At 36.6% G+C, this 13,529-nt stretch overlaps 2 protein-coding genes across 3 annotated transcripts in view; one reads left to right on the top strand and one right to left on the bottom strand.

The window, feature by feature from the left end:
• LOC139971521 (signal recognition particle 14 kDa protein-like) overlaps positions 1-5,712 on the bottom strand; it is a 10,441-nt gene extending 4,729 nt beyond the window's left edge. Inside the window, exons 1-4 of the mRNA XM_071978079.1 lie at positions 5,579-5,712; positions 4,455-4,527; positions 1,243-1,358; positions 122-154 (exon numbers count right to left, since the gene is read on the bottom strand). Coding sequence (XP_071834180.1) covers positions 122-154; positions 1,243-1,358; positions 4,455-4,527; positions 5,579-5,602 — 246 coding nt within the window. The 5' untranslated portion in view covers positions 5,603-5,712. The remainder of the gene's footprint in view (positions 1-121; positions 155-1,242; positions 1,359-4,454; positions 4,528-5,578) is intronic.
• LOC139971517 (probable inactive tRNA-specific adenosine deaminase-like protein 3) lies at positions 5,704-13,529 on the top strand. 2 transcript variants are annotated; one of them, XM_071978073.1, is made up of 9 exons: positions 5,704-5,843; positions 6,087-6,160; positions 6,586-6,640; positions 6,934-7,007; positions 8,166-8,382; positions 8,934-9,045; positions 9,717-9,876; positions 11,628-11,910; positions 12,551-13,527. In XM_071978073.1, exons 2-9 carry the CDS (start codon positions 6,091-6,093, stop codon positions 12,729-12,731), a joined length of 1,152 nt encoding a protein of 383 aa, XP_071834174.1. In that variant the 5' UTR covers positions 5,704-5,843; positions 6,087-6,090; the 3' UTR covers positions 12,732-13,527. The 2 variants fall into 2 exon arrangements, with proteins under 2 accessions (XP_071834174.1, XP_071834175.1); XM_071978074.1 differs by lacking the exon at positions 5,704-5,843 and having other exon boundaries at positions 12,551-13,529.

Genomic DNA, 13,529 nt, shown 5'->3' with positions numbered 1-13,529 from the left:
TGGTAGAAAATATCACCACATATAACATACTGTACTGTAAACATTAATATACAGGACAACTTTACATTAGCAACAACACAGTCACAGAATAATGATGTGCACATACGTGTGCAAAACTTACCATTTGAAATTTGGTTACATCTCTGTTACTTATCTGTGAAAAGAAAGAAAATAAACAAACCTTGTAGACAGTTTTTAATATTCAATTTTGCAAGTTCTAAGCATTCAATCATGATATGTAACATATGAATGACAAGTTCCACACATCCAGACTCCGTTGATCTGAAGAGACTCGAACATCTCACAGAAAAGCTATGAAAATAGAAATTTGACTGGTTCATTTGGTAGTGCTCAACTGTTATACAATTTGCTGCCTTTGAAACAAGGATTTAAAAGTAATAAGCATACATTAGTAATAGTTTAAGGAGAACTATTTAACCAGGTTTTGTACAACACATTGTTCATGAAATTAAAAAAAAAATTAAATTAAAAAAAAGAAAAAAGAGGGAGACATCAGAATCAAGTGGAGGTTCACCGTCAGTGATGTTGCATCGAAACCCTTGGATTCTAAAATATTCCAAAGATAAATTGTATTTTAAAGATGAGGTATACCAAACTTTTGGTTTTGACAAAAGCAAACTCTTGTTGGAAACAGCAGAACAACAATACTTCACATGAACATCAACAGGATTAAATATTGCAGACATTCACAAGTAAGTTCACTGTAATACTAAACAGAATTTTGTATTGAATCTCAATTCTTACAGTTTTCTTAGCTGTCAATTCAAATAATGAAAACAAATTGTTTAAAAACTTCATCCGTGTTCATTTGTTCTTGCCCATAAATGATGTGACAGTAGGGATGACAAATTTGCCAACATTCAAAGAAAAACAGTTCAGTAATCACTAATAAAGGAGCTCTGAATTGTGTCATATATATTTAGTTAAATAACTAATTATGCAACCATATAGTTTTCACTGACCAGTCCTTCCGTATATAATATTTGCTAAAAACTGTTGAAACATGCAATATAAACAAAATGCTGCTTACAGGGAAGAGTTCAGAATACCAATGTACTGGGCTGTTAAGGTCTATTGACACTAAAGATGATATCTCACTTCCACCAAGGCAAACTATCACAGCCTTATCAAGGCTAATACATCAACTTTTTAAGAGGACTTGAAGCAAGTTCAATCTGTTTTGATTTTTGCTTCTCATTGTAACGTAAGGTTTAAACTCACCACTGTGCTCATTTTCTTTTTTCCATTTGTTGCTCTCACCAGACACTTGTGATCTGAGGCTTCTGACATGGAATGGCGATCTGTGTTCTTAGGTTGAGGCTTTGTTTGTCCATAATCTGCCAAAGAAAAGAGTTGGGTAAACTTAACGTCCTGATGTTCTCATAAATCCATGATGTTTATTCAAAGTAGTTTTTGTGGGGCACAAAAACATTACAGCAAATAAAACCTTATTACTGTTGATTCATCCATAGAGAAGTGTAAACAGTTTTGCCAGTTTCTCTTCTGTGCTGTCAGAATTGCTAAAAGGACAACCCTCTCAAATAGGTTATGAGACCTTTATGAACTTATTATGTACACTGTTCTTAGTTAATTGCACTATTTTCATAACAGATGTTATTAATTGAACAAAAGCTTGTACTGAAACTGTTGCTTTAAGGGAATAGTGATACATACACAAGATGCTACTGTTGCTTTTGAAGGTGAATGTCTGCACAAATTTTGTTGTCTCGCCAAAGTAACCATTTCATTTCATTTAATTTCTATGTTAATTTCACTGAACATAAAATACTTTCTGCTGTTTTCTACATACAATTGTGATCGTCAAAAATTGTTCTAAATGGAAACTCTACTTTTATCAGCCATTTTGAAATTAAACAAGGACAGCAAATATTTTTATTCATACTGTAAACAACTGTAGCAATATAATGCAATCTGAACTATTACCTACTGTAGTGTACTTACAATATAAGAAAGACTAAAAGTTCATAGTTTGTTTACATGAAGCCATTTTGAGTGTCTCTTAGTGTTTGGGAGGTTCTTTGTTTCAAGGATGATGGTCCAATGCAATAGTTTAGAACACCTCATTTTGAAACAAGTATTTAGTCCAAGATAAATAAAAGGACCAAATCCAACTAAAGGTAACTGGAAGTCCATTATTCATTACTAAGTACAAGATGATGCCTTTCATGTGATTAACCTGCTGTGAAATTATTCATCTGTGGGTCATCATGAACTAAGCTTGCACATGAAACCAGTTTTAGTACCAAAACTTTTTTTGCTGACCGAATTTAGGTACTCTATTTATTATAAGAAAACCGAAAAAACAAAGAATAAAAAACAAAATTTGAGTTGCAAATACTGGCAAAAACAAAGTACTTTGGTTTCTCCCATTTACTGTTCTTTTGCAATATGAAAGTAAATTGCAACAAGAGAAAGCTTTACTGCTAGACGACATTGTCAGCTATGATCGGCACACGCCATATACCAGTGATTGATGTGGATAGCTAGGCCTAACATTAGGCTATGCTGCCCTTATATGCGTTCATCAGTTACAGTAGGTGACCTTGTAGTATTGAACTGACCTTGGTGGCAATGTTAGTAGTTGTGAGAAGTACACACTCAAATGCCAAGTCGTAGTTCAAAACAAATTGTTATATCCAACGTGTTTGTCTTCTTTCTGTTGTTCTTATTATTTTACTTCAATTTAACAGTAGAGGATATTGAGAAAATCTTTTCAAACACATTGAGCACAGTTCGTGTTCAAAAAATGATTGTTGAAACTTGAAAGGGACATAGCGCAATCCACAATACCATACAACATGTACAGCCACGCACACAGCCGGCCCAGAACACAGGCCTAGCAGTGAGAAAACATTTGAGCAGGACTCTGTGAGTTGAACAACAGAGATGCAACAAGTAATACCTGTATTAGACCAATCAAAGTCCATTATTCACAAGATACACTTGGCATCAGCTTGAGCCAAGGAATACTAAAGAAGTAAAAATGTTGCATATATGGCTGGAAATTACAGTTGTTGCTGTTGGACAATTCTTCTTTGTACGCTACTAGATTTTATTTTATTTGTTATTTTCCTTTCACTATTTCTTCTTTCGGTTATCAGACAAGGCGTCTCTCAGTTGGTTGTTCTTTTACGTTGATGAACACATTTTCCAACTTTAATATACACAGTTTATCTTCTTTGCCGACCCCACTTTTGCCAGCGATATTTTCCAACTTGTACTTGCAGGTGTAGACGGTAAAATCTCTTCACTCCTTGAAGAGAAATTTATTTCACTGCCAAGACACCACCCGCGAACATGGCTAGAGCCTTGTGCAATTTGGTACCTTTGAAGACTTTGTCAGCCACTACTGAATTTATTGGACCAATCAATTGGTCATAATGGGGTTTACGCTTGGCCCTAATCTCTGAAAATATGACATCTTAAAAGCGTGAATGGGGCTAGAGCAATTGATTGTATTTTCTCGAGAGGGGGTATTACAATAACATCTACCTTTAGGAAGATTCTCCATCTGGGGCAAAAAGTTTTTGTGTTAACAAACAAATTCTATTTTATCATCATTAGCAGGTTAAACAGTTAGCAGCTGACTGAGCAAACCCTTCCTTAGTTAAAAGAAATTTTTAGACGATTGTACGTAAATATTTACTTGTGCTATCATTAGTTTTCTAGCTGACAAGATCATCGGGTGATCGGGATGACCGTGATTTTTTTCTGAACACGAACTTGAACTTCGTAAAGTACAGTAAACACAAGACAAAATGTACAGTACATGTACATGATGTTAAAACTTTAAGAAATCATATCACTAACACATTTCTTTTCGACATTTTTACTTCAGGTTAACGTGGGTCATATAAAGAGAGTCGTGAAAGACAGTAACATTTCTTGAATTTTATTCTCCTTATTTTTACCATTTACTGCGAACGAACTAGATTTGGACCGCTGTTGGTTAAAGCTTAAAAAATATGCATGGTAGTGATCGCGACACCTCCGTCAGAGAGTTGGATGTTTTCAATGCAATTCGGGAGGGGGAAAACAAAACTGGTTTTGGAGCCAGATTCTTTCTTTTTTGCTAGAAAAAAAAGTTTTTAGTTTTCACAAAACTAGCAAGCTTATCATGAACAACAGGTGTGAAGTTGCAAACAATCCCCATTTAGGTTCAAGCTGTCTCCATGAACGGAAGGCCAACAGGTAAAATTGAAATTCTTTAGGGTATAAATTCAGGGATATTCCAGGGACATTAAATACAATCAGGGCACATTTCCGAAGACACATTTGATCTAGGGATGCCACATGAAATCCGGAGACATCTTGTGGATGTCTGGCCACCTGACACTAACTAGTAACAGGGAGAATTCAGTGTCCCTCCACTGCTTGTGGTGCAACAAATTCAAAGATGGTAAATAACTTACACTGTTTCATAGTGATGTAGACTGACCCGGAACCACGGCTCTTTTGGAACAGTTTGGTCAACTCTGCCAGAAACTGTAAGAAAGATGCCAAATCATTTACTGCTTTTCTCAAAACAACAAATATTAAGACATATTGTACTGGTGTACATATGCCTTAGAAGTTAATGCAACATAATTCAATAATTCCTAAAATAATGTTACTTTATCCCTCAAACTTCTTGGTTTGCATGTTTACAGCAATGATACTTAAATACTTGTATCAAGCTACTATTGCACTTTTCTAACTTTTTAGAGATGTACCCCCCCCCCACCCCCCTTGACTGACACATTCACTCAAGATGTAACTATACAGGACTGTTAGCTCAGTGGTTAACGCTGGTGCCTTCCAATCATAAGGTCCTCGGTTCGAGTCTAGTTACAGAATTGTTGACATTTGACAATTCATCATCATGGACGTTAAATATGAATGTAAGAGACTGACTTCGGTCAGCTTACGGCTTTGATAAGCCAATGAGGCTTCTTCGCGAGTTCCTGCTTGCAGGAGGATCTAAAATACATACAATACATACATACAGACAAAGTAATGATGATCACACAACACATACCTGTACAAAAGGATTGCATTCAACTGGACAAACCATACCCTGCTCAAAAATAACACATACTTGCGAAAAAAGGTCCTAGTTCTAACCTTATTCTGGGCCTAAGACAAAGAATACTAATTTTAGCAATTATCCTAACACTAACAGGCTTTGGCCTATTGTATTGCTTTGAAACTTAGTAATAACAACTAGGGAAGTGGTATGGAGAAAGACTAGGCCTTGGCCCCTTTGAATAATGTAATTGGTCCAACTAAGTAAGGCCTATGTAACTAGGTTTATCTATGTTTACTGCGGCGTACTGTAGCTTGCAGTAAGCTAGCCTAGCCCATCGTTACAGTAAATGTAACTTTGTCTGGCTAGCATAAGGTTAGGCTTGGCCACTTAGGCTGAGTTACGCGTCCAATATTGCCAACCTCACACTAACGTTAGTTGGTTTTAGCTAAATTCTAAGCATGTGTGTAGGTGAAAATGAACGGATACATGGACATATGTCAATCATATACAAAATAAACATTTTTTTACGTTTTCGTTATCCAGTAGAACCATCTCGGCCAATTTCTGGTATTTATCTCGTCAATATGCTTCGGAACGAAGTACTGCAACGTGAAACGTAGCGATAACACACACATGTACTTTCAATGCTGCATGAATCCTCTGATGAATCCAGATGTGCTAGATAGCTATCTTCAAGTTACTCGCACGACCGACGGAAAATTCTGGAGTGGAGTTTGACAATCAGATTTAGGCCTAGCTAAAGGATTTTTCCAGTATGTGGGTTAAGACAGAGGTAAACATTATTGGTAATTAGCCATCCACTGCCTTTATTTGTACTATGACTGATCGTTTCAAGTACGCTTTGTTTGCCATCTAGGTCTGCAGTCTTAATGTGAGAATACTATTATAACCAATTGCACGAAAATTGTTGGCAACACAGCTGTATGAGGATTTGGTATGTTGTACACAAGTCAATGTTTTAATTCGCCCAAATATTGTAGCAGAATAAATTTTAATTTCTCTTTTTGATCGGTAGCTGGATGAAAATGCAAGGCAAAAACACTCCAGTGCCCGTGTTGAATGATTTCTTTACCAAACCAATCAGTTTAGGTGAGTCAGTGATTAGTTATTCATTTTCATATGTTAATAATATTTTGGCCTAACTTTTAGTTAAGTAAGGTTAAGATGTCACTCTGATTTAACAAATTTTCTTCTGTACAGCAGTTTTCTGTTTGCTTCTAATCTTGTTTGCTGCTTTTCCATGAACACTACTATAGAAATCTTGTAAATTGTATGGATAAGTAATAGAAACCAATTAAACTTCCATTGAAATAAGTAGGTTAACTTGAGTGACATTCACGCTTTGTTAAATGCCACAACAGAAATATCTATCTGAATTATTTTTTAAGAAAACCAATTTTCTTGTATCCAGTTTTCATTGATTCTAGCAATTAGTCCTTTAACATAATATTGTTTTTTCCTTAATAATAGTCCTTGAAAGTGTCTTCTCTCTCTTTTTGTTTTCTTTGTTGCAGTCACAGTGTATTCAGCAGAAATAACAGATAAAAAGGAAACGTCTCGTTTAATTAAGTAAGTGGAAGTCTTTTTTACATGTTAGTCTCTCTGATACTTTATTTCTTTCTCAACTATGCAACAAAAGTAGTTGCTTCCAGTGTAACTAGTAAAAAAACACTAGATACATTGGTGCATTAGTTATTGACATAGTTCTGAAGAATGTGTTTTAGCCAATTAATAAATTCACCTCTTGCTATGCTTTTGTTGGCTGGAAACAGCCAAATCTGTAAGCATGGCAATTAAATTAGACTACTCTGCTGTGAAATTCCTTAAAACTTTCTTTTCCTCCTTTTCCTTGGTATATCCAGACAACTGGGAGAACTATTTCCTCTCACAAGTTTGTCTCATGTCAAGAGAGTCAAACGCAGTGAGAAAATTCAAGGTGAGTGATTTCAGAAATAGTCAATAAGGTGACACTTCAACTGCACATGTCACACCAGAGGTCCATGCTCCCCCTCCCCTCCCCCTCCCCCCCCGCCTCCACAAATAACTTTCATGGCAATGTTTACAAATCCTCTTAATGTTGGTCTGACTCCTGCCATCTCAATATCAATCCCTGTTCATATACTATTGTTGATATATATTCAAATGCTTATAGTAGCTGCTAAAGACAGCATATTAGCAGAAGTTGAGTTACAGTTGGTTAAAATATCAATGACAAAATATAATAATTATTCCGGAGGCATATATAACTTTTGATCAAATTCATCTATTTCTGATAGCTTATGACACATAGCAAAGTAAATGTTATCATTTTCAAAATGCCAGTTCTGATAAGTGACTGACTAATGTCGTAGCATAACGGGATAAGCTCCCGTAGCTTCAGGGAAGAGGTTAAAGGTAAAGGATCTTTTTCTGGAGAGTGATTATAAGTGTAGGCTAAGAAGCCTACAAATTACCAAATAAACAATGAAAAGTTAAAGTTGATTTCAGTTGATATTCTCTCTTCTTCTCTCAAATTAATGTAAGAAATTATATTGCAAAAAGTTCAATTAGAAGTAAAGGGAGTTGAATCACACGTAGAAATGCCAGCAATGAAAATAATTATTTGTATTTGACCATTCTGATTGCTAATTGGGATCTGAGGAATGTGTGGAATTAGCTAAATTTCTGCTTAAGATATGGGGGAGACCACTATGATGGGATAAGATATCAGAACTCTTGATTAGTAGTAACAGCAAGGCACCTCCATAAATATTAATATGAAATTAGCACCTTGCTACAAAGAGCCAGTCACAAATGCAGCCAAGTAATCTCCAAGTACGCAATGCCTACAATGTGGCATTCTAGAAATGAAACCATGTGGCTGGAATCTCATTGTCTAGAAGGACTGAATTTGTTAATTTTCTCTTTAAATATTTGAGCGTGAGAACCGACGAGTTGACACGCTCCCAAGGATGAATTAATTCTGGGGACTACATCTTCAGAGCTGCTAGGAGTGAATTAAAGGAGCTTACAGAATAAATTAACTATATTTCAATTATTACATAATATATGGAGATAATATTGGATGACCTTCCATTACATTTCTCCTACATAGGTAAGCAGCTACAGATAATCCTATGCACTCCAGATCAACTTGAGAATGACGCACCATGTACCAACATAGATGAAATATTCTGTACTTTACCAGATTTCAATAAGTCTGGACTTGGCAAACTCACCTGCTCTAAAGTGCCTGAATATCAGCCGAAGACGAGAGCTCAGTTTGTTGAAGCCCAAAAGTATTGGCCAACAGCATTCCATGAAGATAAGGAGTAAGTTTGGAGAATGTTATCATTAGTAATTCCAGGAGTGGCTGTTTGAGCTGCATTTTAAGTTTATTTATAATTATTCATCATTATCACAGGGACATGTAACATTTACTTATATTTCTATAACCCTCCAGCTCACTATGAAGTTGAGATTATTAGCTGTTTAATTCTGTACATGAAAGTTATTTGTCTCTCAAGTTTAGTGTAATTGCTTGATATATTATCTATGCCAACCTTCTACTGACCCAACATAGCAGATCAAGCACTTTCCTTCTCATTTGGCAATGTATCAGAGTAAGAAACATAAGCAGGCCACAAGAGAGATGCCATTAATTAATTTCCAAGTGATTATGGTTTACCTTTTAACAAGAAATTCCATTTCGAAGACCTGGATTGATATCATTGATATTGCCTTACATTACAAGATACTTAAATTTCAGGGTTAAAAGTTGCTATGGATTTTTTTTTAGTTTTCAGTTTCAGTCTTATGATATTAATATTTCTATATCCTGAGAAATTTCCTCTCACTTTCTATTTTTTTTAATCTTATCAAGACTATCCAGACTTTTGGATGGCACTTTCTTTTCAAAGACAGAGGTAGAAAGAATCAACTCTTACATGAACACTGCCCTCAGTATAGCAAGAAGAGGAGGGAAGGAAGGGGCTGTAAGTGAAGATTTTAACATTTGTTGTATTAGGTGTTCCTATACGCCCCCCCCGCCCCTACCACCTCCCCAGTGCATACTAGGCACAACAGGAAGTAAGAAAGTTAGTATGAATCATACATGGTACGTCTGAACAAGTTGCTGTCAGTTTAAACTGATCCTTACCCAGGCATTTTGAATAGTGGTTTGATTATGGACATACTTTCATTTCAATTTTATTCACTTTCCTACTCAATTTACTAGGCATCCTGATGTGCTTACATTATTTTCTTTTCAAATCCATGCAACAGGGTGTTAAAAGGTCAACAGTATTGACCCCAAATCTGCAAGAAAGTCAAGTGATGGTCATTCATGTTCAAACTTTAACGCTCATTAATTTTCATCCAATTAGCATCTTTCTTCACTGATACAATTGTCTAATGATACAAAAATCAATATCGGGAAATCATTTGGAGGATCAGAATCTCCAATAAGGTACTTTCTAAAAGTTGTAGCAGTTTTAGGGAGTTAAAATTTAAGGGCCAATACTGATGACCTACTTATCTTTTCTTTGCCACTCCCAGATTTTGGTTTCAGAATAATTTAACAAGTGCTACTCCTTTGAATCCTTCAGCCCTTTTTTCTCTTCTTCTTCTCTTTTTTTTCTTCTTCTTCTTCTTCTTCTTCGTCTAGTTTTCCATAGGTGCTGTTATTGTCTACCCAGACACCAGAGATATCATAGCATCCTGTTATGATATACGGCAGGTGTCCAGCAATCCCCTTCATCATGCAGTCATGGTGTGTATCGATCTTGTAGCTCGTAGCCAGGGAGGAGGTGCATGGAACATCCATAGTAAGTCGTTGCCTGACGTATCGACGTGTTACAATTTTGATTAAAAAAATTATGTCCAAAAATGAAACGATAGTTGATTGTTTTGTTTTAAACATTTGTCAAAGTCAAGTTACAATGTTTAAAGAAATTATTATTATTATGATTGTTTGTGAAATGGTAGGGTTACTATATTTTATCTGAAGAAAGCAGGACAAGTTGTTATTGCCCTAGGGGAAGTTGAGAGTCCCCCCCCCCACTTTGTAGATATGAAGTATTTTATCAGGTTACATCAAAATAGTACAAGGTTTGATTGTTAAAAGCTGAAGTTAGCATACACTGCGAATCAAAAATATTTTGTACAACTTTGTCACAACTACCTCAAACTCCTAACATTCATTAACAATTTTACAAATTCTTGGCCTACCAAATTTTATTTTTTAAATTCCTTGTTGTGGTTTATTCACAGGCTATGCATAGACTATATGTGCAGGTTACTTGAAAATAACACGTTGGGATGTTTGAAAGTCCCAAAAGGAGTTTATTGACAGTGCAATACCATACAGTCAGACAGATTGACAGTAAGACAGTGGATAGGGTAACTGAGTACAAATATTTGGGTGTAGTTATGGATGATCAGCTAAAGTGGGATGCACATGTTGAGTATGTTGCCAAACGTTTGAAACCACGAATGTATTGCTTGAGGAAATTAGTCTCTTTTGACGTGAACCAGAACATTTTATCCATTTTTTACAACTCTATTATTAGTAGTGTTTGGTCATACTGCATAACTTCCTGGGTTGGTAACATAAATAAGACATCCAAGAAAGTGTTAGATGATACTGTTAAACGGGCAGGTAGGGCTGTTGGGAAACGCTTGCCAATGGTTGACAAGGTCTTTGATAGTCGGGTTGATGATAAGCTTCATTCAGTTCTCAAGGATATCGATCACCCTCTCCACGCTCCTTTAAATAATTGTATTATCCCTCGTAGTGGGAGGATGAGACCTCCGAAGGCTCATACTAATCGTTACCCCTCATCTTTCATGGGACAAGCTGTTAGAATTTTTAATGCATCTTTTAATCGCTAACCTCTTGCCTTTGTCTTTCCTTCTTTCATTGGGTTCTTATCATATTTTACCGTTTGTGATTTGTTTATACTTTTTATTCCTTGCCATTTTGTGAGCTTCGGCCCATCTGTTCCCGTTCCTTGTTATTAGCAGTTCTTATGCTTTTATTGTCCTACTGTTTGTTCTCTTATTGTTGTATAGTACCGTTTTTATATCTTACTGTTTTATCTGCAAGCATGTAATTTCCCTATCGGATGCAATAAAGTTTATCTTATCTTATCTTATCTTATGTAGCTTTACAGGTCGGTGTTAGGTGGCATCAACCAGCACTCAAAAATCAGCACAAACCAAAACTTGATCCCATACCAACCAGTACTCGCTGATAACCACAGCTAGTACTGAAGGATTACTAGGGGAGACAATATCACATAATGTCACATAATGTCACCTTAGTCAGCATGTTGAAAAATGGCAATAAGCAATCAACTTGTCCTGGCTACATCCCTGCATGCACCAGTATTATGTATTGTTTTTGGTATTTTTTTTCGGGATAGCCAGAAAAAAAGGACAATGTCCACAAAGGTGACTTATACACAGATATTTCTCTTTCAAATTTGTCTACCTTGGTTAGCACTTAGCAGACCTGTATTAAAGACACATCTTTTAAATTTTGGTTATTTTACTAATTACCTATCCATTACTTTAGATACTCCAGGATTTTACTGGAAGAGTCCAACTTGTGAAGCACTTATAAAACCTGATAGTTCCTCAAGAGAAACAGCCCACCATGAGTGCCCAGAGGCTGAGTCTTCCACTAATGAAACAGGGAACACCCGCCACTCTCCTCAAAAGTCTACCGCCCTCGTTGATGATGCAGATCAGAGTAATGAGCCAAAGAACCTCAAGAGGAAACATAACGATGAAGTCCAAACTTCATCCTATCTCTGTACAGGTCTTGAGTTGTATGTCACCCAGGAACCTTGTGTGATGTAAGTACCTGCCATCCAGGAATGGTTCAAACAAGGATTTTTAATCAAAGTTTGTTTTGAGCAATGTGAGACTGCAAGGCGCGTCAGACACTTACCTTGATCTCATTTGCTGAACTTGTAGAAATGGAAAGTGATCAAGGGGCAACTGACTGAGAGATTAGAATGGCTGGATTTAATAAACTCAATTGATAGAACTCAGGGCTTATATAAAACTCTTTAGGTCAGTGGTTTGAATTCTTTCCTAGCCAAAATGTTGTTGCTTTTTTCTAGTTTATCTATAATCTCTGTGTCAGACCATCATATCAAATGTTCTCAACATCACTAAGCAAGCAATGGTCAGTAAAAATGTAGGTTTATCACCTTTAGAACACCTTTAGAACATGACTTTGTTTGTCCTGCTTAGAAAAGAGAAAATAGTCTGCAAACGATTTCTGTGTCAGAATAGTGTTAGAAATAAAGCAGCATTGATGACTTTCTTAAATTTCAAGAAACATACTTATTATAAGTGCAGATGAAAGTATCAGCTGTATTATAAAAGGAAAACTTTGTGTTCAAAATTGTTATGAAGTTACTGACAGTGTGCCTAGACAAAGACAAAAATATTTGTAACATTTTCCTTACTGGTTAATTTCTTTATCAGGTGTTCCATGGCCTTAGTCCATTCTAGAATTCAACGAGTATTTTATGGGTCCCCCCATCCAGATGGCGCCCTAGGATCAAGGTACAATATCCATTATCAACCGGGTCTCAACCATCATTTCCAAGTTTTTAAAGGGGTACTTGAGGAGCAGTGCAAACAGCTTGTTACTGGAGTGACCTAGGAGTACTAGCTTGACAACTCTTGACCTGAAAGGGTTCTTCAGAACGGATTGACAAAGAGGGAATAAATCTAGACATCAAGTACCATGCAGAAGAGGAGGAAAGGTCACAACATTCGAGGTTTTGATGCATTAGGGGCCCAGTCAGTGGTTTGAGGAAGAAAATGAGTAGAAAGATGTTGCACCTTTGGACATAATATATATTTTGGGCCTCCATGGGTGTTTTGTGTACGGATTTATATGCGCATTCATTGCAATGTGTATTTTTTAACCTGTAGTGCATGTTCAGACTGTTTGAAGTGTGTTTTAGCCAACAGGTACAGTAGCATGTATTGGCAGCATTTTCACGTACGAGTTGTTTAATGTTTCACACGTACAATGTGCACTTCCAACATTTTCATGTGCGTAAATAAGAGTAAAATTTTGTGTAAGGGTGCTCTTGATCAGTGTACAGTTTGAGACTGAGGAGAGTAGGTGGACTTGTCCATCTATACCAGTAGTTCTCAAAGTGGTCCCTGCCCCCCCCCCTCCCGGGGGCGTTGGGAGGTCAAATGGGGGCACTACAGGGTACACAGGTAGTAGGGGAGCGTTGGCACTGATTTGGGGGTTCCTGACGATTACGACACAACACTGCAGCAATTATAGGGCACAAGGGTCTGGGAACAAAAAAAAAAATATTGATGAGAGAAAATTCATCATCTTGTAGGGAATGTAGGCAATTTTTTAATTCCTATATCCATATCTTCGGACAATCTGATTGCTCGCTGGAGCGGCCGACTACGAACAGTAAGTAGAGGGGAG

Source organism: Apostichopus japonicus, chromosome 8 (genome assembly GCF_037975245.1).
Source record: "Apostichopus japonicus isolate 1M-3 chromosome 8, ASM3797524v1, whole genome shotgun sequence".
Lineage (NCBI taxonomy): Eukaryota > Metazoa > Echinodermata > Holothuroidea > Aspidochirotida > Stichopodidae > Apostichopus > Apostichopus japonicus.
This window is presented reverse-complemented; position numbering and strand designations above follow the sequence as displayed.

What these genes read in the sequence shown, in the direction of transcription:
- LOC139971517 (XM_071978074.1), top strand. Translation starts at nt 6,091, where the DNA reads ATGAAAATGCAAGGCAAAAACACTCCAGTGCCCGTGTTGAATGATTTC. An exon ending in GAAACGTCTCGTTTAATTAA is followed by an intron (nt 6,641 to 6,933) that starts GTAAGTGGAAGT and finishes TGGTATATCCAG; the next exon opens with ACAACTGGGAGAACTATTTC. An exon ending in GCATTCCATGAAGATAAGGA is followed by an intron (nt 8,383 to 8,933) that starts GTAAGTTTGGAG and finishes AATCTTATCAAG; the next exon opens with ACTATCCAGACTTTTGGATG.